General features: G+C 57.1%; 1 protein-coding gene across 1 annotated transcript in view; it reads left to right on the top strand.

Moving 5' to 3' along the window:
* The window catches only part of TJP3 (tight junction protein 3), a 37,798-nt gene extending 13,619 nt beyond the window's left edge, over positions 1–24,179 (top strand). Inside the window, exons 7-20 of the mRNA XM_077805456.1 lie at positions 10,830–10,992; positions 11,720–11,810; positions 13,103–13,167; positions 14,315–14,393; positions 14,881–15,037; positions 16,281–16,389; positions 17,552–17,771; positions 18,913–19,109; positions 19,681–19,776; positions 20,471–20,541; positions 20,944–21,255; positions 21,695–21,943; positions 22,377–22,429; positions 23,769–24,179. Coding sequence (XP_077661582.1) covers positions 10,830–10,992; positions 11,720–11,810; positions 13,103–13,167; positions 14,315–14,393; positions 14,881–15,037; positions 16,281–16,389; positions 17,552–17,771; positions 18,913–19,109; positions 19,681–19,776; positions 20,471–20,541; positions 20,944–21,255; positions 21,695–21,943; positions 22,377–22,429; positions 23,769–23,871 — 1,965 coding nt within the window. The 3' untranslated portion in view covers positions 23,872–24,179. The remainder of the gene's footprint in view (positions 1–10,829; positions 10,993–11,719; positions 11,811–13,102; positions 13,168–14,314; positions 14,394–14,880; positions 15,038–16,280; positions 16,390–17,551; positions 17,772–18,912; positions 19,110–19,680; positions 19,777–20,470; positions 20,542–20,943; positions 21,256–21,694; positions 21,944–22,376; positions 22,430–23,768) is intronic.
* Positions 24,180–24,724: the final 545 nt, after the last annotated feature.

Raw genomic sequence — 24,724 nt, 5'->3', positions numbered from 1 at the left:
AGTCTAGCCCGCTGATTAGGTGTATTGCCATAGCACCAAGGAGCCTAGTCGTGGCGCAGGAGCCCAGGGCGCTAGGTGCTGAAAAAACACAGAACAGAGACACAGATCCTGCCCCAAAGAACTGACAGTCGGAGTAAAGTTACTCGGATTTATTTCTGACAGCATGTGGTGCATGGAGCTGAGTTTTGGAACTGTGAAGTTTGTGTTCTGTGAGAGCTGAAGATAAGCAATTGATGTATAGTGAGTGATGTCACTTACATGAAAGCATTGAGCTGTAGATATGAACCTATCCTTGTTAGTTTGATTTTTGTAGCGTATTATGGGACGAGAACTTAAATTCTGACTTTTGATTACGGAGGTCTCCACTTCCAGTAAGTTATTACATGCAAACACTCCACACTGTCCAGCGCCTCTTTATTGGTAGATATTAGCAGGTAACCCGATGGTTTGCTCGTCCGCTCCAACAGTTACGTACTTCTTTTGGCTGATGAATAAGTTTAGCTGGTTGAGATCATGTGACGCAGTGGTGTGGGGGTCTGGCCCTCCGGCATGTAGATTAATCTGGGCTCTTTCCTGGCCAGGAGATATGTGTATTCCGCCTCCACCCCTTGGCACTTTGCAGAGGGCAGAGTTCAGGCTGCCTCGGTGTGACCGTGGAGGCTGGCTGGGTAGGGTTCAATTGCAGAGGAGTGGACAGTGTGTGTCTTTGTGAGTAACTCTGTGTGTGTGTGTGTGTGAGCGGGTGTGATTTCTTTCCTTTTATGAATAAACCTTTAGACTTTAGATTCTAAAGGATTGGCAACAGTGTGATTTTGTGGGCAAGATCTGATTTGTATATTGACCTGGGTGTGGTCCTTTGGGATCGAGAGAACCTTTTTTCTTTTACTGGGGTATTGGTTTTCGTAACCATTTGTCCCCATAACGAGGGGCACTGGTGGAGATACTGGGAAACTGGAGTGTCTAAGGGAACTGCTTGTGTGACTTGTGGTGAGCCAGTGGGGTAAAACCAAAGTCTTCTCTGTTTGGCTGGTTTGGTTTGCCTTGGTGTGCATAGAAACCCCAGCCTTGGGCTGTAACTTCCCTGCTTTAAGCAATTTGTCCTGAATTGGCACTCTCAGTTGGGTCCTGCCAGAACCAGCATCGTTATACTCCCTAAGCACTATTATTCCATCTTTGGATCCGGGGGATTGGTACGCTGACCTCGACATGAAAAACACATACTTGCATATCGCTTTTCATCCAGCGCACCGACACTTCCTCCAGTTTGTCATAAACCAAGATCACTACCAGTTCATGGTTCTCCCATTTGGCCTGTCCACAGCCCCCCGAGTGTTCACGAAATGTATGTCGGTGGTGGCAGCCTTCCTGCAGAAAAGGCAGGTTCGAGTGTACCCATACCTCGATAACTGGCTTTTCACAGGTCTTTCCAAGGACGAGGTCCAGTCCCACATGACGATGGTCATGGACACATTTCCACAGACTGGGGCTCCTCCTCAGTGTACCCAAATCTTCTCTCATACCCACTCAAACGATAGAATTTATAGGGGCAGTCCTGAACTCGGTACAGGCGAAAGCGAACCTTCCAGAGTCCAGATTCCAAGCCATAGAGTAGATTGTAAAATCAATGCTTTGGTATCCCACTACCACAGTCAGGTATTGCCTACAGCTGATAGGACATATGGCAGCATGCACATACGTGGTCAAGCATGCCCGACTGAGACTTGGACCCTTGCAAGCGTGGTTCACACTGTCTTACCGTCCATACAGAGCCCCCCTGGACCTCGTGGTGATGATCCTGGCACAGATTCTAGAATCCCTGCGCTGGTGGCCGGACCAACCAGTGGTCTGTGCAGGGGTCCCCTTCGCCAAGCCCCAGCCTTCTCTGACGTTAGTAACAGATGCGTCAGATCTGGGCTGGGGCGCACACTTTGGGGATCTGAGGACACAAGGCTTGTGGTCGAGGGACAATATACTTCTCCATATCAACCTGAAGGAGCTCAGGGTGGTTCGTCTGGCCTGCCAAACCTTTCATACCACATTGCAAGGTCACAGCATGACAGTCCTGACAGACGACACCACCGCCATGTTCTATATAAACAAACCAGGCGGAACCCGCTCCTCACCTCTGTGCTGTGAGGCTCGTCTTCTCTGGGACTTCTGTATAGCCCAATCCCTTCCTCTCGAAGGATCCTACCTCCCAGGAGTGCGGAATGAGCTTGCCAATCGCCTCAGCAGGTCATACCACGTGCACAAATGGTCAATCAAATTGGACATCATACAGTCAGTCTGCCAGGAGTGGGGTTATGCCCACGTAGACCTTTTCGCCACCAAGAGCAACAGACAGTGCCCTCAGTTCTGCTCATTCCAAAACCACAGTCCAGGCTTGATTGCCGATGTGTTCTTAATACCATGGGGCGAGGGTCTGAAGTATGCCTTTCCTCCTATCCTGCTTGTCCACTGGGTCCTCCTCAAAATTCACAGAGACAGAGCGATGGTAATCATGATCGCCCCATCTTGGCCCTGACAGCATTGGTATACAACCCTATTAGAGCTGTCCATAGATGCCCCAATTGCTCTGCCCCTTCACCCAGATCTAATCACGCAGGACCATGGGCGCCTCCTTCACCTGAACCTGCAATCTCTGCATCTCATGGTGTGGAAACTCCATGGCTAAACCCCATGGAGAGCCAGTGATCTCAGTCGGTCAGACAAATTCTCCTCGGCAGTAGGAAACCTTCCACTAAGGCTGCCTACCTGGTGAAATGGAAAAGGTTTTCCTGTTGGTGTGAACACAAGCGCCTTCAACCGCTCCAGGCTACCATCCCAGTTATTTTAGAATACTTCCTACACATTAAACATTAAAAGGGTCTATCCCTTTCTTCCATCAGAGTACACCTGGTGGTCATTTCAGCTTTCCATCCAGGGGAGTCTGGGCACTCGGTATTTTTTAATCCCATTGTGGGGCGATTCCTCAAAGGTCTGGAGAGGGTGTTCCCGTATTCTCGCCCACCTGTCCCAACCTGGAACCTGAATCTGGTCCTCTCCAAACTCATGAGCCCACCATTTGAGCCCCAGGCCACTTGTTTCCTCCTCTACCTTTCTTGGAAGGTGGCATTCCTGGTGGCCATTACATCGGCAAGGAGGGTGTCCGAGCTGAGAGCCCTCACCTCTGAACCGCCTTACACGGTGTTTCATAAGGACAAGGTGCAGCTTAGACCCCACCCTAAATTTCTCCCCAAGGTGGTCTCCCAATTCCACATGGGTCAGGACATTTGCTTACTGGTGTTCTTTCCAGAACCCCACATGAGCCCAAGACACCGCAGCCTACACACGCTGGATGTTCGGAGAGCCCTGGTGTTCTACATAGAGCACACAAAATCTTTCCACAAGTTGACCCAATTGTTCGTCGCCATAGCTGACAGAATGAAGGTGTGACGAAATGGGACTGTTCTTAATGTTTCCTCTGAATATTGTGTGGGTGCCTCAGTTTCCCCTATGCATTTCTTAAGTCTCTGGGAGGTGGGATAAGGGGGTGTAATTGTTGGAGAGCAAAGGGCCAGTGTACATAAATGGCCAAAACTCTGTCTCCTGGCAACTGATGGCCTGGGCCCTTCCCCCCTGCAAGGTGATAGCTAAAGGGTTGCAGAACAAAGGAATCAGGTGACCTCCTGGCCCAGGAAAGGGACAAAGCCCAGAGGAGGAGGGGGTGGAGGATGAGTCAGTTTGGGCTGGCTGGGGACATGGAGCGAAGTGAAGACGTGGTTGTCTGGCTCACTGCCCCCCAGAATGGACACGGCTGAGGGGTCCTGTTCTCTGTACCTACAAGCTCTGTATTAGACCGTGTTCCTGTCATCTGATAAACCTTCTGTTTTACTGGCTGGCTGAGAGTCACGTCTGACTGCAGAATTGGGGTGCAGGACCCTCTGGCTTCCCCAGGACCCCGCCTGGGTGGACTCGCTGTGGGAAGCACACGGAGGGGCAGAGGATGCTGAATGCTCCGAGGTCAGACCAAGGAAGGTGGAAGCTGTGTGTCCTGCAGACAGTCTGCTCACAGAGAGGAGACTTCCCCAGAGTCCTGACTGACTTCATAGGGAGCAGTTCCAGAGCATCACCCAGGGACTCCATGACAGAAGGGTCTTCCTGTCTCTGCGCAACGCATATCGTCCTGGATCACAGACTGCATTTGCACGTGCTATAAGTTGGCCAAGGTCCCAGCCCCAGCAATTACAGCCCATTCAACCAGATCACAGGCGTCTTCGTCAGCCTTTCTGGCTCAGGTCCCTATCCAGGAGATCTGTAAATCAGCCACCTGGTCTTCAGTGCACTCGTTTACAGCCCATTATGCTGCTAACCAACAGGCCAGAGATGATGCGGCAGTCAGCAGAGCTGTTCTTCAGTCAATCGTTCCATGACTCCTACCCTCCTTCAATGGTAAGCTTGGAAATCACCTTATTGGAATGGACGTGAACAATCACTTGAAGAAGAAAAGATGATTACCTACTTCTCGTAACTGTTGTTCTTCAAGATGTGTTCTTCACGTCCGTTACAATACCCACCCCCCTTCCCCTCTGTCGGAGTCAACGGCAAAAAGGAACCGAAGGGGGGGTCAGGCCGGCAGGGTAATATATACACTGCCATGAGGACGCCACTCTAGGGGGCTCCCCTGCTGTCCTGACGGGAGCTACTAAGGGGAAAAAGTTTCCGACGTCCATGCACCCGGCGCGCGCACACCTAATTGTAATGGACGTGAACAACACATCTCAAAGAAAAACAGTTATGAGAGGTAGGTAACCGTCTTTTCCATAAGATTATCCAGTTCACCTCCTCCACCCAATATGGGTGGAGCCAGCTCTGCATCACCTCCCACAGACTCACTTTGGCACAGGGGGGATTCTGTGGGGGTGGGGGAGCAGAAGCTATTGCTGGGATGCCACTTAATCATAGAATCATAGAATATCAGGGTTGGAAGGGACCTCAGGAGGTCATCTAGTCCAACCCCCTGCTCAAAAGCAGGACCCATACCCAATTAAATCATCCCAGCCAGGGCTTTGTCAAGCCTGACCTTAAAAACTTCTAAGGAAGGAGATTCCACCACCTCCCTAGGCAACGCATTCCAGTGTTTCACCACCCTCCTAGTGAAAAAGTTTTTCCTAATACCCAACCTAAACCTCCCCCACTGCAACTTGAGACCAGCAATTCTCTGCTGCTGGAATGCCCCTGGAGGCTATTAGAGACACAAGACAGGGGAGGGAATCTCTTTTATTGGGCCAACTTCTGTTGGTGGAAGAGACAAGCTTTGGCGCTCTCGCAGAGCTCTTCTTCAGGTCTGGGAGGCTATGGAAGGTGGGGAGCGGAGGAGGAGGAACAACTTAAGGCTGTGCTTGGGCTGTTCTAACCTATTCCTGGATTGATCTGCCACAGAGATGGGGCAAAACCTCCCCAGTTGGTCCTTGCCCCAAAAAGGACTGTCCACAATGCCTGCCTGCTCCAAGGCATCATCTCGCCTCTGAGACTCTCCTCCTCAGCGCTCTCAACAGAACAAAGGGAGGCGGCTACTAGATCCCAGTTCTTCTCCGCTGAGGAGCAGGTGGCTGAGCTCACAGCTCCACTCCAGCCCCATTGTAACTGTTCGGCCTTGGGGTCAGACCTGCCATTCTGGGACATGAGGATGGAGCCTATCGGAGCCAGCGCGGAGCTGAGCGATTGTGCCCGCTCTCGTGGCTCGTCTTGCCCTTTCGTTCTCCTGATCATTCTCTCCCAAGCCCTTGCCTCTGCAAGAGCAGCTATTTTATCACCTCTCTGGTTGCTGGTTTGGCCATTGTGGCTTTGTCTAGACTGGGACTTAACCGGGGGGTTATTAGGTCACGTTCATTAGATCAGGCTAGTTAACATGATCTATCTTAACCCAGACAAAGCCTGTATGTTGTTGGATCTCCAAAGAGGACTTCAGAGGAGCCTCTTAAACCTTCCGTCTAGCCTTTGTCATGACGGACACTCACTCTTGTGAGTACTTTCATGCTCAAAACCTCCTGTTATAATGCTGTGCTCAAAACTCTGTCTTGGTAGTTGTTCTGCGCAGACACCTCTGCTGTTTTCACCACTTTGCTCTGGGCAGCCTTGGTTTTGCTCACTGATGTTAGATGTTTTTTTCATCTAAGACCTCAGCTGGAGTACTGTGTCCAGCTCTGGGCCCCACACCTTAGGAAAGGGGGGGACACTGGAGAAAGTCCAGAAGAGAGCAACAAAAATGATGAAAGGTCTAGAAAACACAACCTACGAGGAAAGATTGGGAAAAGCTGGGTTTGTGTAATCTGGAGAAGAGAAGACTGAGGAGGGACATAGTCTTCAAGTACGTAAAAGGTTGCTCTGAAGAGGAGAACGATAAATTGTTCTCCTCATCCACTGAGGACAGGACAAGAAGCAATGGGCTTAAATTGCAGCAAGGGAGGTTTAGGTTGGACATTAGGAAAAAGTTCCTAACTGTCAGGGTAGTTAAGCACTGAAATAAATTACCTGAGGAGGTTGTGGAATCTCCATCACTGGAGGTTTTGAAGAGCAGTTGGACAAACACCTGTCAGAGATGGTCTAGATAATATTTGGCCCTGCCTCGGTGCAGGGGACTGAACTAGATGACCACTCGAGGGCCCTTCCAGGCCTACGTGTCTGTGGTGACAGCCCCGTTGACTAAATGGCATGAATTCTTTGCTGTGTGGTGCATTCTGTGGAGTCTGCACCATGGCTTGGAACCCATAGGGCTCCAAAAAAGACACATCCCCTGTCTGAACACCTGGAGCAAGCTTTGTGGGTTTGGGTGTTTTTGGAGGGTTTCTTTGTTTTGGGGGCTAGATCGTCTTTACCGACAGAACCGCCTGGGCTCGGATTGGGAGGTAGTTAACGGCACAGCCCCTAGTGTGGACACAGCAGATTGTTACGTGCGCCTCAATGCCAGAGCAACTGCACCTGCACGAGGGGCTTGTACCAGCCTCACTGTGTATCTGCTCCTAACCCACTAGAATTGACGTGGTACTGTGTGCGTGTGTGTATGTCTCAACCTGAAAACAGCTACCTTATTTAAACCCAACATTCCCATCGAAAATTCCAAACATGCCAAATTTTATCTTTTCAAATACTTCATTCAAAAAAGTATCCCAGAGGGATCAGAAGGAGATAGTTACAAGGAAGGGCCTGGGGCAGTGTTAGCCACAGAGCTGCCATCAGCGCCTGCAACATACTGTCTAGATGAACTGAGCATTCGTGCAAACCGGGAATGCGGTGGCCTGCCTGCCCCAGGGTGGAGTTTGGCCCCTGAAAACCTGAACAGAGGAGAGTGCTCATCTGTTACAGTGAAAGACAAGTGCACACAAAGAACCCAATCTACAGTCCTTTCCCCTGGCCAAAGCAACCCTCTGGCCTTGTCTGTGCAAAACCTGGAACTGAAATGACGGAGGCTTTGTCTTCACTGCAGACAAGGTGCGTGTTACTTAGTGGAGAAAAGGCACAGACGAGTTTTATCTCAGCAGAGCTAGTCGAGGTCAATGTTTTACTAATCAGTTTATTTAATGGTCCCTGCCCCCTCCCAGCCAGACTTCTACATAACCTGATCTCTACAAATGAGGACACCACTGCCGCTTTGTGTGTGTGTGGGGAGGGAAGGGTGTGATTTATTTTTTAAGGCATAAAAATACAGAAGCCGAAGTGGATTTGTTCAAGAGGCCCTGGTAAGAGCGTCAGAATAGACAACAGTCCTCAAGGAATCAATTCTGAAGCACTTAGAGGAGAGGAAAGTGATCAGGAACAGTCAGCATGGATTCACCAAGGGCAAGTCATGCCTGACTAATCTAATTGCCTTCTATGATGAGAAAACTGGCTGTGTGGATGAGGGGAAAGCAAGAACGTGTTGTTCCTTGACTTTAGCAAAGCTTTTGACACCGTCTCCCACAGTATTCTTGCCAGCAAGTTAAAGAAGTATGGGCTGGATGAATGGACGATAAGGTGGATAGAAAGCTGGATGGATTGTCGGGCTGAACGGGTAGTGATCAAGGGCTCCCTGTCTAGTTGGCAGCTGGTATCAAGCTGAGTGCCGCAAGGGTCAGTCCTGGGGCCGGTTTTGTTCAATATCTTCATTAATGATCTGGAGGATGGTGTGGATTGCACCCTCAGCAAGTTTGCAGAAGACACTAAACTGGGAGGAGAAGTAGATATGCTGGAGGGTAGGGATAGGCTACAGAGGGCCCTAGACAAATTAGAGGATTGGGCCAAAAGAAATCTGATGAGGTTCAACAAGGACAAGTGCAGAGTCCTGCACTTAGGACAGAAGAATCCAATGTACCGCTACAGACTAGGGACCGAATGGCTAGGCAGCAGTTCTGCAGAAAAGGACCTAGGGGTTACAGTGGACGAGAAACTGGATATGAGTCAACAGTGTGCCCTTGTTGCCAAGAAGGCCAATGGCATTTTGGGATGTATAAGTAGGGGCATTGCCAGCAGATCAAGGGACGTGATCGTTCCCCTCTATTCGACATTGGTGAGGCCTCATCTGGAGTACTGTGTCCAGTTTTGGGCCCCACACTACAAGAAGGATGTGGAAAAATTGGAGAGGGTCCAGCGGAGGGCAACAAAAATTATTAGAGGACTGGAATACATGACTTATGAGGAGAGGCTGAGGGAACTGGGATTGTTTAATCTATGGAAGAATCATAGAATATCAGGGTTGGAAGGGACCTCAGGAGGTCATCTAGTCCAATCCCCTGCTCAAAGCAGGACCAATCCCCAATTAAATCATCCCAGCCAAGGTTTTGTTAAGCCTGACCTTAAAAACTTCTAAGGAAGGAGATTCTACCACCTCCCTAGGTAACGCATTCCAATGTTTCACCACCCTCCTAGTGAAAAAGTTTTTCCTAATATCCAACCTAAACCTCCCCCACTGCAACTTGAGATCATTACTCCTTGTCCTGTCCTCTTCTACCACTGAGAATAGTCTAGATCCATCCTCTTTGGAACCCCCTTTCAGGTAGTTGAAAGCAGCTATCAAATCCCCCCTCACTCTTCTCTTCAATAAGGATAAGTGCAGGGTCCTGCACTTAGGACGGAAGAACCCAAGCACAGCTACAGACTAGGGACCGAATGGCTAGGCAGCAGTTCTGCGGAAAAGGCCCTAGGGGTTACAGTGGACGAGAAGCTGGATATGAGTCAGCAGTGTGCCCTTGTTGCCAAGAAGGCCAATGGCATTTTGGGATGTATAAGTAGGGGCATAGCGAGCAGATCGAGGGACGTGATCGTCCCCCTCTATTCGACATTGGTGAGGCCTCATCTGGAGTACTGTGTCCAGTTTTGGGCCCCACGCTACAAGAAGGATGTGGATAAATTGGAGAGGGTCCAGCAAAGGGCAACAAAAATGATTAGGGGTCTGGAACACATGACTAATGAGGAGAGGCTGAGGGAACTGGGATTGTTTAGTCTGCAGAAGAGAAGAATGAGGGGGGATTTGATAGCTGCTTTCAACTACCTGAGAGGTGATTCCAGAGAGGATGGTTCTAGACTATTCTCAGTGGTAGAAGAGGACAGGACAAGGAGTAATGGTCTCAAGTTGCAGTGGGGGAGGTTTAGGTTGGATATTAGGAAAAACTTTTTCACTAGGAGGGTGGTGAAACACTGGAATGCGTTACCTAGGGAGGTGGTAGAATCTCCTTCCTTAGAAGTTTTTAAGGTCAGGCTTGACAAAGCCCTGGCTGGGATGATTTAATTGGGGATCGGTCCTGCTTTGAGCAGGGGGTTGGACTAGATACCTCCTCAGGTCCCTTCCAACCTTGATATTCTATGATTCTATGAACTATAATTAAACTCGATTTGCAAGTGTGTTTCACAGGCTGGGCACATCAGGAGGTGCTGCTTGTCTGGAGAACTTTCTAAACGTTCTCACTTCTGTTCAGAAGCTAGGAATGGGCGACACTTGATGATTACCTGTTCTGTTCCTTCCCTCTGGGGCACCTGGCACTGGCCACTGTCGGAAGACAGGATACTGGGCTAAATGGACCTTTAGTCTGACCCAGTGTGGCCGTTCTTATGTACATAGTCAGAGGTCCTTCTGTGGTGAGAGATCCTTCCACCCAACCATCAGCGGGTGGTTTGGGGACAGAGGGAGAGCAAGCGTGTGTGTGTGTGTGTGTGTGTGTGTGTGTGTGTGTGTGTGTTTGGTGTGTGCGTGCTCACGCTCCAACCACATACCTCCTTCCTGGCTCAGCTTCCCATTTATCTAAGAGCTAATGATATTTCCCACTGCAGTTGTGAAGTGCTTTGAAATCTCTGGATGAAAACCCCTCTCTGAAGTAGTGGTGAGTATTGTTGTTAACATGCCTGCTGTTCCTCACTGTGCTGTGCCTGTGTGTGTACACAGCGTGATTAAACTCCTTGTCCCAATACCCACGTGGATTTGCTGGGCTCCCTGCCTGCCTGCATTGTCCACAGGAATGTCTTTCCCTGATTCCAGCAGGGTAGTTATGGGCATCAGAGCCAGCCTTGGCCCTGCCCCGTTAAATCAACAGTCCCACCCCTCCCGTTGGGTGCTCTGATATGAGGCACGCTGGCTGGCGTGTGGCGTGTGTGTTTGGCTTGGTGTGACTGACTCAGCGCTGCACTCCCCAGCGTGGATCTCTAGATGAACTGCAGGGGGTTAGTGGATCTGGGCTTAGTCTGGTCTATAGGCTCGTTTTCGCTACACCTCTGCTCTCGGCTGTGCCCAGGCACAGGGAAGGCTGCAGCCTCCCCCTGAGCATGGTGCTTGGCAGGCAGCTCTGTAATCCTCCGCCCCCTCTCTCTGCCCCTCTGGTTAGATTAATGGTGTCACCAGCGAGAACATGTCTCTGGCTGACACCCGCAGGCTGATTGAAAGGTCAGAGGGGACGCTGAGGCTGCTCGTGTTCCGGGACAACCGGCAGTTCCTGGTCAACATCCCCCAAGTGAGGGACAGCGACAGCGACAGCTCGCGGCTGGACGGTGAGCGGAGTCACGAGGGCCCCGGGGAGCCTCCAGGTGGAAGGAGCCAGGACACACGTGTTCTGTGGCTGACTTGGGTACAGGCGACCTGGCAGTGCCGTATTCAGTGCTGGGGAGGGGGGAGAACACACCAGGGCAGTAGCAAGTATCTAGTTGCTGTCTGAATTCAAAGGTCACGGTGACCTAATTGCCATGGTGCTCAGCCATTTGGAAGGTCGTTGGCTCCAAGCAAGAGCCCCAGACGGCTGTTGGACTCTGAAGGGTAATTACTGTTTGGGAGCCTCTGCAAAAGCAGAGTCATCCGGCGACACGGCCTATGCAGTGTGCTCGGTGCACGCCAGTCCGGCGAGGGCTGGGTTTGTGTCAGATCTGCTCCTTGAGTAGGTGCAGCTATGCTGGGCAAGCTGGAGGGAGAAGCCAGGCCCTGCCACTGGGCGTCTGGGGAGGTCAGGGGTGGAGCCGCACATGGCAGACTCGTGGTGTTCTCCAGCGCATGGCAGGGCTGTGGGCTCTGAGCACTTGGTCTGTTGCTTCCGAGCTGTTGTTGTCTCACTGCATGAGACAGCAAGAGTCCTCCAGTCCTTCCCCAGACCCCGAATGCCCAGAGGGTCATGCGCCCTGTCACTGCCATAGAGCTGAGGAGGGAAACGAACCTCTGCCCTGGCGTGCCTGGCTCTAGCGTGTGAGCAGCTACTGCACTGTCTTATCTCCCCCCTTTGTGCTCTAGACATCTCCGACATTGGCTCCGAACTGTCCCACCCGCCCCCAGCACAGAGCCCCCAGCGGGCTCCAGAGGCCTCCAGGACGAACTCGCTATCGTAAGCCACTTCCTCTTCCCCCTCAACCCTTCGAGTCATCAGACCCTCGCTGTGCCACCCCAGGTTGAGGGGCCTCTCCCCTTCTGCCCCGGCTGTGTTCCCCAGCAGCCAGCTTGTCCTGAGACACCGTCAGCCCCGAGAGACAGCCCCGGTTTGGGTGTGGATGAACACTGCTCAGACGCTGATTGGCTCGGTGGCTGCTCTCTGCCTCTCCCCTCTGTAACATGGACTAACGCTTGTGTATGAGTCCTCGCAGTGCCCAGGAGCCAGGGCCGAGCAGTGCCGTCAGTAAGGTTATGTGGAGCTGGGCACTGAGTTTAGTTTAAAGGTGACTTCCCCATCTTGGACCTGCACTGCAAACCTCGTCCAGTTTTCTAGGTAATGTTCCTGCTCCAGCTGGAGCAGCCTAAGCGGAGTTCCCGGGGCGTCTGTCCGTTGGGTCCCATCATGTAACCGTCAGGAGCCTCTGACTTCGCGGCCCCAGAGAACAGCAGCACAGGGCCATCCAGGGGGAAACCTACAGCCCAAGCAATGATTACACTGCTTGGCAGTCGCTGGTCTCTCCGCTGCCAGGACAGCCCCTGGGGATGGTGCCTCTCTAAGGGCTCCTTGGTGGATGAGGGAGGGGCTGGAGCAGGCGCCTGTGTGGGGCTCAGGGAGCAGAGCGAGGCAGGAGATGACACTTGGAGGAGAAGGCAGGGGCGGCATGGGCATCTCCCTGCCGGATCCAGCCGGCAGCTGGTCTGTGGCTTGTCCGAGAGGAGACTGGGTGATGTGAGCCATCGGAGCTCTCCCGCTGCAGGGCCTGCGCCCCAGAGAACAGCCCTTCCCGGGGGTGGCAGCCTGGCAGAGTGGGCTGCCTGCTGGTGAAGAGCCGGGCCCTGCTGCACAGACTGCATGTTTCTTGGCGCAGGAGTGTGTGCACGTGCAGTGTGCAATGTGCTCGCAGTGTGTGCAGTGCCCAGTACAACGGGGCCCTAGCCCCACAAGCACTGATGCTCCTCCGGCTGGCAGCACCACTGAGCATCTCCAGTCCCCTCAGCTCTGTTCCCGCCGCCTCCCACGCGCTTGCTGCGGGGTGAAGGGGAGCTCCAGGAGCTGGGCAGAACCAGGCAGCCCAAAGAGTGTGGGTCCCGGGCTGTCCCCATGCCTTCAGCCTAGCTCTCTCAGGCAAGGGGCTGCTGCTTTTTGGAGCTGTGGGAAAGGGCTCTCTGAATGGGACCAGGGCCCCCTTCCCTGTCCCACAAATGGAGGAGCAGCAGCAGTCCTCTCATCATCTCTTTTTGCTCTAGGGAGGGGAGCCAGCTCAGCAGGGAGACAGCAGCCGCTGTACAGGAGAACGATGCTCCTCTCCCAGGTGAGTCCTGGCTACCGGGTCTCCTCCGGGCGAGGCAAGGAGCCTCGAGACTGAGTCCAGCCTGCCCTGCTCTGGAAACTGGGCCTGCACAGTCTCTCCCCTGCAGGCTGCTGGTTCATGCCCCACCCAGCAGGATCGTGACCAACTGCGTATTGGGAATGGCCTGATGTATCGAGAACCAGGAGCAATGGTCGCAGCGTGGGAGGTCTAGGTTGGATATTAGGAAACACTATTTCACTAGGAGGGTGGTGAAGCACTGGAATGGGTTCCCTAGGGAGGTGATGGAATCTCCTTCCTTAGAGGTTTTTAAGGCCCAGCTTGACAAAGCCCTGGCTGGGATGATTTAGTTGGGGTAGGTCCTGCTTTGAGCAGGGGGTTGGACTAGATGACTTCCTGAGGTCTCTTCCAACCCTGAGATTCTATGATCTGGTTCCTGGCACTCAGGTGTCTTCATGGCAGGAACCACCAGCATGGGTAGGAGTCACTGGAAGTCTGGCTGCCCAGCTAAGCAGAGGGGTCAGGACTGAGTGGGGCCCTGGAAATCGATCTCCTCGCTTGTCTGGAGAGGAGGCCTCTCCTGGGCACGGCCGAAGATACGTTGCGGGGGCGGGTGGCAGCTGCGGGGAGGGGGAACCTACCCTGCCGCTCTCTGTTCTGTGGTGAAGCAGAGGCCATCAGTCTCAGAGCCTGTCGGTAGGGGCCGTTCACCAGCACTGACTTCCCAGACGTGAGGCCAGGCTGTTGATCGTGGCTCTGAACAGATGCTGTGGGCCGAGCTCCCAGCCGGGCCGGGCAAGCTGCTGTGTTCTGGCAGCTGCCTGGTGTAGGCTCGGGCGCCCTGATGGCCCGCATGCATCTCTCCCTTGCGGCGTCCTGTGCTCTCGAGCCCCTGCAGAAGGGCGCACTGCTCTCTGGCGGTGCTGCCTGCCACTCTGAGGGCAGCAGCATGGACGTCCCCATCTTCATCAGCCATCTCCGGAGCACTGGGCCACGCACCACACCCAGGCAGTAAATGGGCTCTTTGCTCTTGAGAAGCTCCTAAGACTCCCTGTTTCCAACCCCTCTGACCCAGCCAAGTCCCTGCAGCCCTCAAAGCAGCTTGAATGTCCAGGGCTGCTCCACCTTACCCCACCCTCTCCCATTGCAGATTCTCGGGAACCTGCTGAGGAGAGGGCCTACAGCGTCTCCTACGACCACCCTGCAGCCAGAGCCAGCGAGGAGGATGGGTAAGCTGCTGCCATGTGCTGGTAACTCGGAGTCCTCCTGGCTAGCTGGGGAAGGAGCCGTGTCTAGGCGCAGGTATTGCGGAGGTCACGGGGCTGTGCAGACAGAACAGGGCCCTGCCCAGATGCAGCACAGTCCTGGCAACAGCCTGCAGAGAAGCCACTCAGCAGTGGGCTGGCAGGGGGAGTGGGCGATGGGACTGGCCAGGGAAAATAGCTGGGCTTTAAGAAGAGCTCTGAAGCCAAAGGGGAAGGCTCTCAGCAGGGGGTGAGCTCATGGGGCAGGATGAAGCCAGCTCGGAGCAGGGCGGGTAGGAGGAGCTAAGGGTGACCCTGGCTCCTTCAGACAAAGGCTCTTGTTTGTGGTGGTGAAGTGCCCTTGAGCCCTCCCATGCTGGCTGTGGATGATGAGCTGCTGGAACCCGTCTGCCCCGACGGCAGCGCTGACTCTGCGGCTCCAAGCTCACACTGTGGTTCTTCCCGGTTGCAGGTACAGCCCGGACGCCAAGATCGTGCACTTTGTGAAGGCCAACACCATCGGGCTACGGCTGGCTGGCGGCAATGACGTGGGCATCTTTGTGGCAGGTGTGCAGGAGGGGAGCCCCGCAGACAGCCAGGGGATCAAAGAGGGGGACCAAGTTCTGCAGGTACCACCGCAAACAAGGGGGCAGGGGAGGGAGAGTGTCTGGAATGAAAGTGCTGCTGCGTCAACGACCCACCCTGCGCAAAGCTGGGGTCACAGAATCACAGGATATCTGGGTGGGCAGGGACCCCAGGAAGTCATCTAGTCCAGCCCCCGCTCCAAGCAGGACCAACCCCCAATTTTTGCCCCAGATCCCTAAATGGCCCCCTCAAGGATTGAACTCCCAACCCTGGGTTTAGCAGGCCAATGCTCAAACCACTGAGCTATCCCTCCCCCACGGGTCCTTGTCTGGTGTGGGTCTTACTGTTATTGGGAAGTAGCTGAGCCCAGGAAGTGCAGGGGAGCCCAAAATCTTGGGATTGTTTCCTGGCTCAGCTCCCTATGGGTTGGGACATCCCGAACTCTCACTTTGTTATATGGCGTGACCGTCTCTAGCCTCCCAAACCCCTCACTCCCAGCAGCCCTGTGTGGAGAGTCACCCGCAAATGGAGTGCCACGTCCGACCTTGCTGGAAGCTAATCCTGGGAGAGAACATGGGAAATGCTTCTCCCAACCTCTAGTCCAGTCCCCTCCCTCCAGCCTGCCCCGGCCAGGAGTGTACTTCTCCTGGCTGTGAGCGCTTCCAGGTGCTCGCCCAGGAGCTGTCACCCTCTGGCAGTCCAGCACTGAGAGAGTACCACCTGCTGCATGTCTAGAATACCCAGAGCACGTCCATGCTCTTCCCCGAGGCATCCGGGCCCCCTGCTCTCCTTGAAGCGCCCCTGTGTTAATCTGCAACGGCCACCATCTCAGCTGGCAGCCCAGGGATTGAACCGGGGAGCTCCCGGAGCTAAAACCACAAACCGCTGCAACTGGAGCGATGGAGCCTTGGCCCTGTAACGGCTCAGCCTCTGTGGGTTGGCCTAGGGGGAGACCCAGAACAGTCACCTGTAGGCTGTATACACAGACTACATAGGCTCCCCCGTCTCCCTCTGAACCTGCTTGTGCGGTCAGTGTGACTGACAGGGAAACATAAGCACCAGGGTCATGGAGCTGGGAATAGCACCCAGGAGCCCTGACTCTGGGCCTCGGCTCCAGCCATTAGCCCTGCACTAGCCTGGCTTGTACAGCCCGGTCCTGCAGTGCCTGAGCGTCGTCACCACAGCCCCATGTGGCCTCCCCGTGCAGGCCCTGCCCCTTGGCGTGTGCTGCTCCCACCCAGGAATGGACGGGGGACGCCGGCGCTAAGGCCCTTTCATCTCTGGCAGGTGAACGATACCAGCTTCCAGAGCCTGACCCGAGAGGACGCCGTGCAGTATCTGCTGTCCCTGCCACAGGGCGAGGAGGTCGTTCTGCTGACCCAGCGCAAGCAGGACAGTAAGTGACCAACTGACCTCCAGTCTGCAGCTGCAGGGTTGCTGGGGCTTAAGGTCCCACTCCAGGCTCTGGCTGGTTCTTGCCTGTGACTGAGCTGCCAATGTGCACCCGCGTCTGTCCCTTGGGAGCCCAGCGTGACTCTGCCCACGTGAGTTTCCTCCTCTTTCCCCTGGGAAGTTGGGCAAGAGACAAGACCAGCCTGGGACTTCCCAGAACTCTGGCTCCCCTGGAGTGCCCAGAATCCCAGCTGTGCTGGACGGGCCCAGGCACATCCCCTGTTGGACTGAGCACAGGTGGGTGGGAGAGTTAACCCAGCCCTCGACTGCATCCCAGAGAAATCCTCCAGTGCTGCAACACCTGCTCCAAACGCTACACCGCGAGCCACCATGCCAGGGATGCCACATCAATGCCAGCCTCCAGTGCAGATGGGCTGCACCCGTGTCAGACAGGGCTGGCATCCGTGAGGCTAAATGGCACCCGTGTGACACCAGAACAGCCATCTGAACCGAGGGGCAGGGCTGGTGTAGCTACACTCATGCCGGTAGGGAGACCCAAAGAAAAGCCGCATGTCCCTATGGCAAATCGCTTGTTGTCTTGGGTTGAATCCAGGCCTGGGTTATAGTCTGGGCTCTTGGTGCCTGATCTCTCTAAGGGGTCCCACTCCCCCATCTACCCTGTACCTTTTCAGGGTGGAACTGGCCGAGCTCCCAACCAGAGCTGCCTCCTGCTTCGTCCGGCCACTCGCTTTTGTTCCCAACCTGAATATGTTGGGGTTGCTGCCCTGCACGCTCCTGCTCCCCGACCTTCATTCATGGTGGTGGGGTATCCATCCCGCCCAATGCTCTGGCCTGGGCTCTGCCCATCTCCCTGGACGCTGAGCTCACGCTCCCAGAGTTTCCATGGTTGCGAGGGGTTCACCTTCCTTCCAGCTCGGTTGTGTTGCTGATGGCTCCCGTTTTTCATGAGCCATGCTGGGGGACTCTGTTCCCTCTACGCAGACGGTCCCTGGTTCTCTGCCGGGGTTTTGAGACCTGGGCAGTAAAAGGTGCTGCACAAATGCAGCCGACCCATCTCTCCTCCATTTTCCCCGCGTGCTGGCCCCCAAATGCCCCCTCCTCTCTGGCCACCTCTCCCTGACAGGCCCTGTCTTGGCCTTGCCCAGTCTACAGGAAGATGGTCAAGTCCAACGTGAGGGACTCGTTCCACATCCGCACGCACTTCGACTTCGAGAAGGACGCTCCCTCTGGGTTGAGCTTCACGCGGGGCGAGGTCTTCCATGTTCTGGACACCATGTACCGCGGCAAGCTGGGCAGCTGGCTGGCCGTGCGCATGGGCAGAGACCTGCAGGAACTGGACAAGGGAATCATCCCCAACAGGAGCAGGTAGGGCAGGCCGTGGGGGACAGGGTCCTTGGCATGAGTCTCAGAGCGGGGGAACTGAGCCCTGGGGCTGAGCAAAGGGCAGCGGAGCTACTAAGGGAGCTGTGGGGGAGACGTCCTCCAGTGTGGATCACAATAACCTTCCCACCCCAAGGCATCTGCAGCTGGGAGCCCTGAGGGTGTTTACTCAGGGCCCATGATGCTCCCATGGCGGGAAGTCATCAATCCAGCTTTCTGCCCTGGACTGCAACAGAGCAGCAGGACCAGCGGGCTGTCTGCCTGCAGCCAGGGCCTGGGCAGGTGGCTGCTATGGGACCAAGAACCCGCCAGCCCCACATATGCTGTCCTGAGCTGCTCTGCCCCAGACCCCTGCCAGCCTCCCAGCCTACCACGGAGGGAGGCCTGTGCTTCTCTGGGGCAGAGAGAGGAAGCTCTGACCCTGCATTGCCTCGTTGGAGGAAGCATGGTCCAGTGGTAGCCCTGGGAATCTTGGCTCTGCCACAAAGTGGCCATGTGTCCTGAGGCCAAGTCATGTTCCAGGTCTCTGCCTCAGTTTACCCATCTGTGAAATGGGGACAATGGTTTCTTCCTGGGAGGCAGTGGGGGTTGTTTGCAGGGCAGCCTGATGCCCTAGGATTGAAGGGGCTGTTGCACAGCATCTTCCTGCCATGCCTGCAAGGTTAGACAGGGCAGGACTCGCGCCCTAGCACTGCTGGGCCATTGCTCAGGAAGGGAATTGGAGGCCTATTGTGCCGATGTGGAAATCCAGTGACCCAGGCCGTGTGCCCTGCAAGGAAATGCACCCTGGGTCTCGCTGCACGGGGCTGTGCCGTTTAGACCTTCTCTCTGCCCTGGCACACGGCTCCTGGGATGGTCTGTGTAACGATACTGAGCGCTCGCAGTGTCTGCTGCTTGCCAGCCCCTCCCACCGACAAAGGGGGGCACCAAGGGAGGAGGTGAGTTGGTATCGGCCCCTGGAGGGGATCCCAGGCGCCCTGGTTCGCGATGCTGGAAACGCTCACCAGTCCTGGACCGTGGGACAGACTGGCTGTGCCAGAGCAGGGACAGTGAGGCGGTTGGTTCGGGGGCGCCCCAAGATGCTTTGGGGCTCTCGATGCTGACGCTGCCTCGCTCTCTGGTGCAGGGCTGAGCAGTTCGCCAGCTTGGAGTCCGTCCTGAAGGCCACCTCCGTTGCCAGCTCCTCCGGGGCCCGGGCCGAGTTCTGGAAGCTGCGGGGCCTGCGGGGGGCCAAGAAGAACCTGCGGAAGAGCCGCGAGGACCTGTCGGCTCTCACCAAGCAGGGCCACTATCCACCCTACGAGAGGGTGGTGCTGCGGGAAGGTGGGCATGGCTGCCAGCCCGGGGCTGTCCCAGAAGAGCGATGCTGGGGGGCTGATCCTTCAGGCCTGGGGGAGGGAAGGATTGGCCTGGCTGGAGGAGGCTGGCTGCTGCTGGCCTGTCCATGTGAGGGGAGCCCTGCACTCCCTTCCTGTTGGCCCACTGGGCTGGGCTGTCCCCTGGGAGGTGTTACCCCAGGCTCTGCCCATGCACGGGCAGCTGCTTTGCATTCCTGTTCTCTGATGAGATGGGGGGGTCACCTGCCTGGAGTGCACTTGGGGCCTATTCCTCACCGGGCCTTGCCCTTTGGTATCTTCATGGGAGCTGCCAGCCCTGACCCTGCAGCCGACAGCCTGAGGCCTCTGGCGTATCTGATCCTGCCGCTCGCAGCCATCCCCTGGGCCCATCTACGCCCAGCCCGGGAGGCAGAGTGCCCATCCCCCATGTTACACGTCACGGTGGCACAGGGGTGGGGGGCCTGCCCGAGGCTGCAGCGTTTCAGTGGCAGGGATGGGGTCACACCTTGTGTTTCATGTGGTGCCCGGCTCGCTGAACCCCTCTCCTCTCCCCGCAGCCAACTTCAAACGGCCAGTCGTGATCCTGGGGCCCATCTCTGACATCGCCATGGAGAAGCTGAGTGCCGAGCTGCCTGACGAGTTTGAAATCGCCCGTAAGTGCAGCTGGGAGCGTCCGACAGGCCCTGTTCTGGCTGGGGCCCTGTCCTGGGATATTACGTGGGGATTGCAGGGCTCCCGTGTGCGGCCAGCGTAAGGAGGGGGTGCTCTGGGCAAGAGCTGGCGGACCCACATGGCCTGCTGAAGTGTTCTCTCTCAGGCACCCAGCCATGGCTAATGCTGAGAGCCTCCTGCAGCCCAGGGGCCCTTTCAGGGATGTGGCCCTGATCCCAGCTGCTTCCTTATCCTGGGCCTCCACATTTCCCATGTGCAGTGTGTGTCTCTGCCTGCCTGTCCTGTCTGCCCCCCCATGTGCCAGCTGCTTTGCGACATCATCTGCCAGCTTGCTGATGGCTTCCTCCTGAGCTAGACAGGTCAGGAGCCTTCTCTCCGCCTCCCAGTTCGTGCACACCCTCTGCAATGTCCTGGGGCCCCTCTCCGCCCCTCCATGCACACCCCCTGCGATGCCCTGTGCCCCTCTCCACACCCCCCCCCCTCCCAGTCCGTGCACACCCCTGCAATGCCCTGGGGCCCCTCATGCCATTTCCCACCACCCCAAACTGCTGGGCTGAGGAGCTCTCCTGGGATCAGTAGCAGCACAGCTGGGCCAGGGACACTTGGGGACCATCAGAGGGTCCGGCTTGGAGACGCTCTCACTGTCTCCCATGCCGGGTTGTGCTTGTTCCCCAGAGAGCGTGGCCCGCGACGAGGCATCATCCAAGGTCATCAAACTGGACTCGGTGCGACAGATTGCTGAGAAGGTGAGGCCCCCGCAGGGCCAGGGTTAGCGAGGGATGCTCTGCCCTCCCCGAGCCTCTTCCAGCCAGGGCCTCCAAGCCTGCCCACGCTGGCTGCCTGCTGGGAAGCATGCGTCACCCCAGTCCACAGGGACAGAGGTTGGGTGTCTTGCCTGAGGGAGTGCAGAGCTAGGAATCAAGCCCAATGCCCTGACTCCTGCCATGTCTGCCCGGGAAGTGGAGGGCGAGGCCAGGCAGTGGGGATCCCCCTTCTCGGGGGGCGGGGGCCCAGAGAGCTGTATTCCAATGCTCGTGGCAGCGGATGGCCCAGCCCCTCTCGGCTGGTGTTCTGAGGCAGGGGAACCACGCCGTAGGTTTCCCTTCCCGCCCCCAGGACCCTCACCCAGCCCCTCTCCTGCCCCGCAGGACAAGCACGCGCTGCTGGACATCACGCCCTCAGCGGTGGAGCGGCTGAACTACGTGCAGTACTATCCCGTGGTGGTGTTCTGTGAACCCGAGAGCCGGCAGGGCATCAAGGCCATGCGCCAGTGGCTCGCCCCCGGCTCCAAGAAGAGCTCCCGCCGCCTCTACGCGCAGGCCGTCAAGATGAAGAAGAACTACAGTTACCTCTTCACGGCCACCATCAGCCTCGGCGGAAGCACCAACGCCTGGTACCAGAGCCTCAAGGAGATCGTCCGCGCCCAGCAGGCCCGGCCTATCTGGACAGCGGAGGAGCAGGTACCCGGAGAGGCCTTCTCGCTCCTCCAGGCCCCCGCCTTTCTCAGCTCCCACCTGCCTGCCCTGACTGAAACGGGGCATCCCCTGGGCGGGGCCGGCCACCCCATCGAACCGCCAGGGAGCCGGCCTTGGAGTCTGCCTGCCAGCCCTGCTAATTCCCTGCGGCAGACACGGCTCTGATCCCAACGGCCCCGGCCCGCTAGGGCAGCCCTCCGGGCACTAGCGGGAGTGGGGAGGACAGTGCCTCAGAACTACGTGGAGGGGCTCCCCTGGCCCCCTGCTCCTCTGCAAGGCAGCTGAGATACAGGGCCCGAGGGAGACCGAGACCTGGGCGCCAGCGCCATGGAGCCAGTGCAGACGCCCACCTCGGGCAGCACCGTGGGTCACCGCGGGCCCTCTTGGGCCTGTTGCCAGGTGACCCCATCTCCTCTCCCTGCAGGCGGATGCCTCCCCAGAGGAGGGCCTGGACCTGCTGAACCAGCAGCGCTCCCCCAGCACAGGGGACCTCACCTGCGACAGCCGTGCCAACAGCGACTACGAGGACACGGATGGCGAGGGGGGGCCCTACACGGACAACGAGCTGGAGGACGACTATGCCCAGACAGCCCTGGCCCGGTCCTCGGAGCCGGCGGAGCCCCACAACCCAGATGAGCATGTGGCCGTCTCTCTGGCCTATGCCGCCTCACGGGTGAGCAGGGCCGCGCGGGCAGAGCACTGGGGGGTGCAGGGGTCCGACATTGCCCTGGCCGGTGGCTTCTGGGGAAGGGGGCAGGCGGTCTCTGCCCTGGTCACAGAGGGCATCGCTAACCCCCATCAGAATGGGCACCAAGGGGTCCCCTTGTGAGCAGCCTCAGCAGCGCCAGGGCAGCTGAACTCCCCTCTTCAAAGCCCAGGGTGAGGGTGGGCAGGGGAGCCTGGCCCAGCTCTGGCTGTGAGGTGCCCGTTTCAGGGGTAGGTGGGGGCACTCTCCCTGGGGCAGGCAGCAGGCCAGCCGGGCTTGAGGGCTGGTGCTGCCTCTCTGTCCGCGGAGCCCCCCCCCAGGGCAGTGCCTGGGGCTGCAGCGCCCCCGTCTGGAGCGCTCAGCTCTGCAGCCTCGCACGACTTCCTTCTGATTCCAATAGGATGGAGACCAGCAGCCTCAGGGCCAGTGGAGACAGGATTACAGCAGCATCAGGTACCAGCAGCCTCGTCTCTCCTGCCCCAGCAGGCGTGACACGGGAAGTGAGGGGGGTGGGGGGTGAATCACGTGCTCGGAGCATCCTTCCTGCCAGGACTAGGATTGCTAACTTTCTACTTGCACAAAACTGAACACCCTTGCCCCGCCCCTGCCCCACCCCCCCTCTGAGGCCCCACCCCTGCTCCCGGCTCCAGGTGCAGGCTTCAGGGTGGGGCCAGAAATGAGGGGTTCAGGGTGCGGGAGGCGGCTGGGGCAGAGGGTTGGAGTGTGTGTGGGTGGGGTAAGGGCTCCGGCTGGGGCAGGGGATGCGATGCAGGGGGAGGGGAGGGGAGGAGGGACTTGAGGTGCGTAAGGGGACTCTGGGCTAGGGCTGTGGGGTTCAGATTGTGGGAGGGGGCTCTGGGCTGGGCCAGCGGATTGGGGTACAGAGGGGGGTGTGAGGGCTCTGGCTGTGGGGTGGGGCTGTGACTGAGGGGTTCGGATCGTGGGAGGGGAATCAGGGTGGGGCACAGAGGGGTGGTGCAGGAGGGTGCTGTGGGCTGGGACTGACGGGTTCGGAGGGTGGAAAAGGGATCAGGACTGTGGCAGTGGGTTGGGGTGTGGGAGGGGTCTCAGGGGTGCAGGCTCCAGGCATCGCTTACCTCAAGCAGCTCCCAGAAGCAGTAGCACGTCCCCTCTCTGGTTTCTATGTGGAGGTGCAGCCAGGTGGCTCTGTGCGCTGCCCCATCTGCAGGTGCCGCACCTGCAGCTCCCATTAGCCACAGTTCCCAGCCAATGGGAGATGCAGCACTAGGGCTTGGGGCAGGGGCAGCATGAGGAGCACCCTGGCTACCCCTACGCGTAGGAGCCAGAGGGCGGACATGCCGCTGCTTCAAGGCGCCACACGGAGTCACGGCAGGCAGGGAGCCTACCTTAGCCCTGCTGCACTGCCAACCCAACTTTTAAAGGCCTGGTCAGTGGTGCTGTCTGGAGCCGCCAGGGGCCCTTTCCGACTGGGCGTTCTGGTCGAAAAGCGAACAGCTGGCACCCTCGCCAGGACACCAGTTCTGCTCGCTGGGTCTGTGGCTGCTGTCTGAATCCAGTTGTGAGGGGTGTTAATGCAAGTCACTGGATTCCTTTTAACCTTCCCATCCTTCTGGCGGGGTCTGTGGGCTCCACACAGGCTCAGCGGCAGGGAGGGGAATGTCAGCCAGGGCCAGTTCTGAACCCAAACCAGCCATGGCCTGTGGGCCACTGTGAGCTCTTCAGTCGAGTACCCTGGGGGGGCGTTCTGCAGCTGCTGTCCCTTCCCCGGCTCCTCAGCCAGGGCCTGATGTGGCATCTTGCTGCCCTGCAGGGAGTACGAACACAACGCTCTGAAAAAGAAGTTCACGCAGGCCCGGGCCTACGACTCTGATGAGGATGAAGGCTACGACTGGGGCCCAGCTACAGACCTGTAGCCACAACGGCTTCCAGGATTCCTCGTTATACACCACCGAGCTGCCTTCTGGGAAGTGCCTGCCAAGCTGCATCGTCCCCTTTCCACCCTGGGCCGGCGAGAGGAGCCCGTCCATTCTCACGCGGGGTCGGCTCCCTCCTGCACACCCCCCTCTCCAGAGCAGGGTTGTTTGGTTTTAATCTTCCTGAACACAAGGCTCAGGGCAGCGTGCTGCTGGCTGGCTAGCAGCCAGCCTGAGCTTTTCTCCTGGGCTCCTAGCCTCTGCCCACGTCCTAGGCTTCAACTCTCCTCCGCGTCTCTGCCGGCAGAGCCCAGGTCTCAGCCCTGTCCTAGCTGCCTGCAGTGACGTCAATGTGCCAGCGTCCCTGGCAAGTGCAGCTCTGCCCACTGAGCGTCACCAGGCAGGACGCCCTGGCACCCTGGGTGGTGCTGTAAATAGCTCTGCCTGTGTTTGTAATAAAGGAATCCTTTTCACTAGCCCCTGCTGTCTCTGTATCCCCCGGCGGAGGCGGGGAAGAGGTGGTGGACTGGGCTCTGCTCTAAGCCTCAGTAGAGGAGGCTGGCGAACGAAACGCAGGGCAGCCGTGAGGGAGCATGCCCTGCAGAGGAGGGAGGCAGCGTACCTGTGCTCCCGCCTCGCTGCACGGGAACCGAATGAAGCCAGGCTGCAAGCAGCTGGCACATCTCGGCCAGGCTAGCTGCCCCCCTCCAGCTCAGGGCGCTGTTAGTGCAGCAGCCAACTTTCCTCGTCAGCCGATGGGGCACCATCTCTGCACCGTTATTGCACAACTGTGCACACACAGGACAGACAGCTGCTCCTAAAAGCCCATCCTGAGATGATGCGTGCCAGGGAG

This window comes from Eretmochelys imbricata, chromosome 25, assembly GCF_965152235.1.
Source record: "Eretmochelys imbricata isolate rEreImb1 chromosome 25, rEreImb1.hap1, whole genome shotgun sequence".
Taxonomy (NCBI): Eukaryota; Metazoa; Chordata; order Testudines; family Cheloniidae; genus Eretmochelys; species Eretmochelys imbricata.
This window is presented reverse-complemented; position numbering and strand designations above follow the sequence as displayed.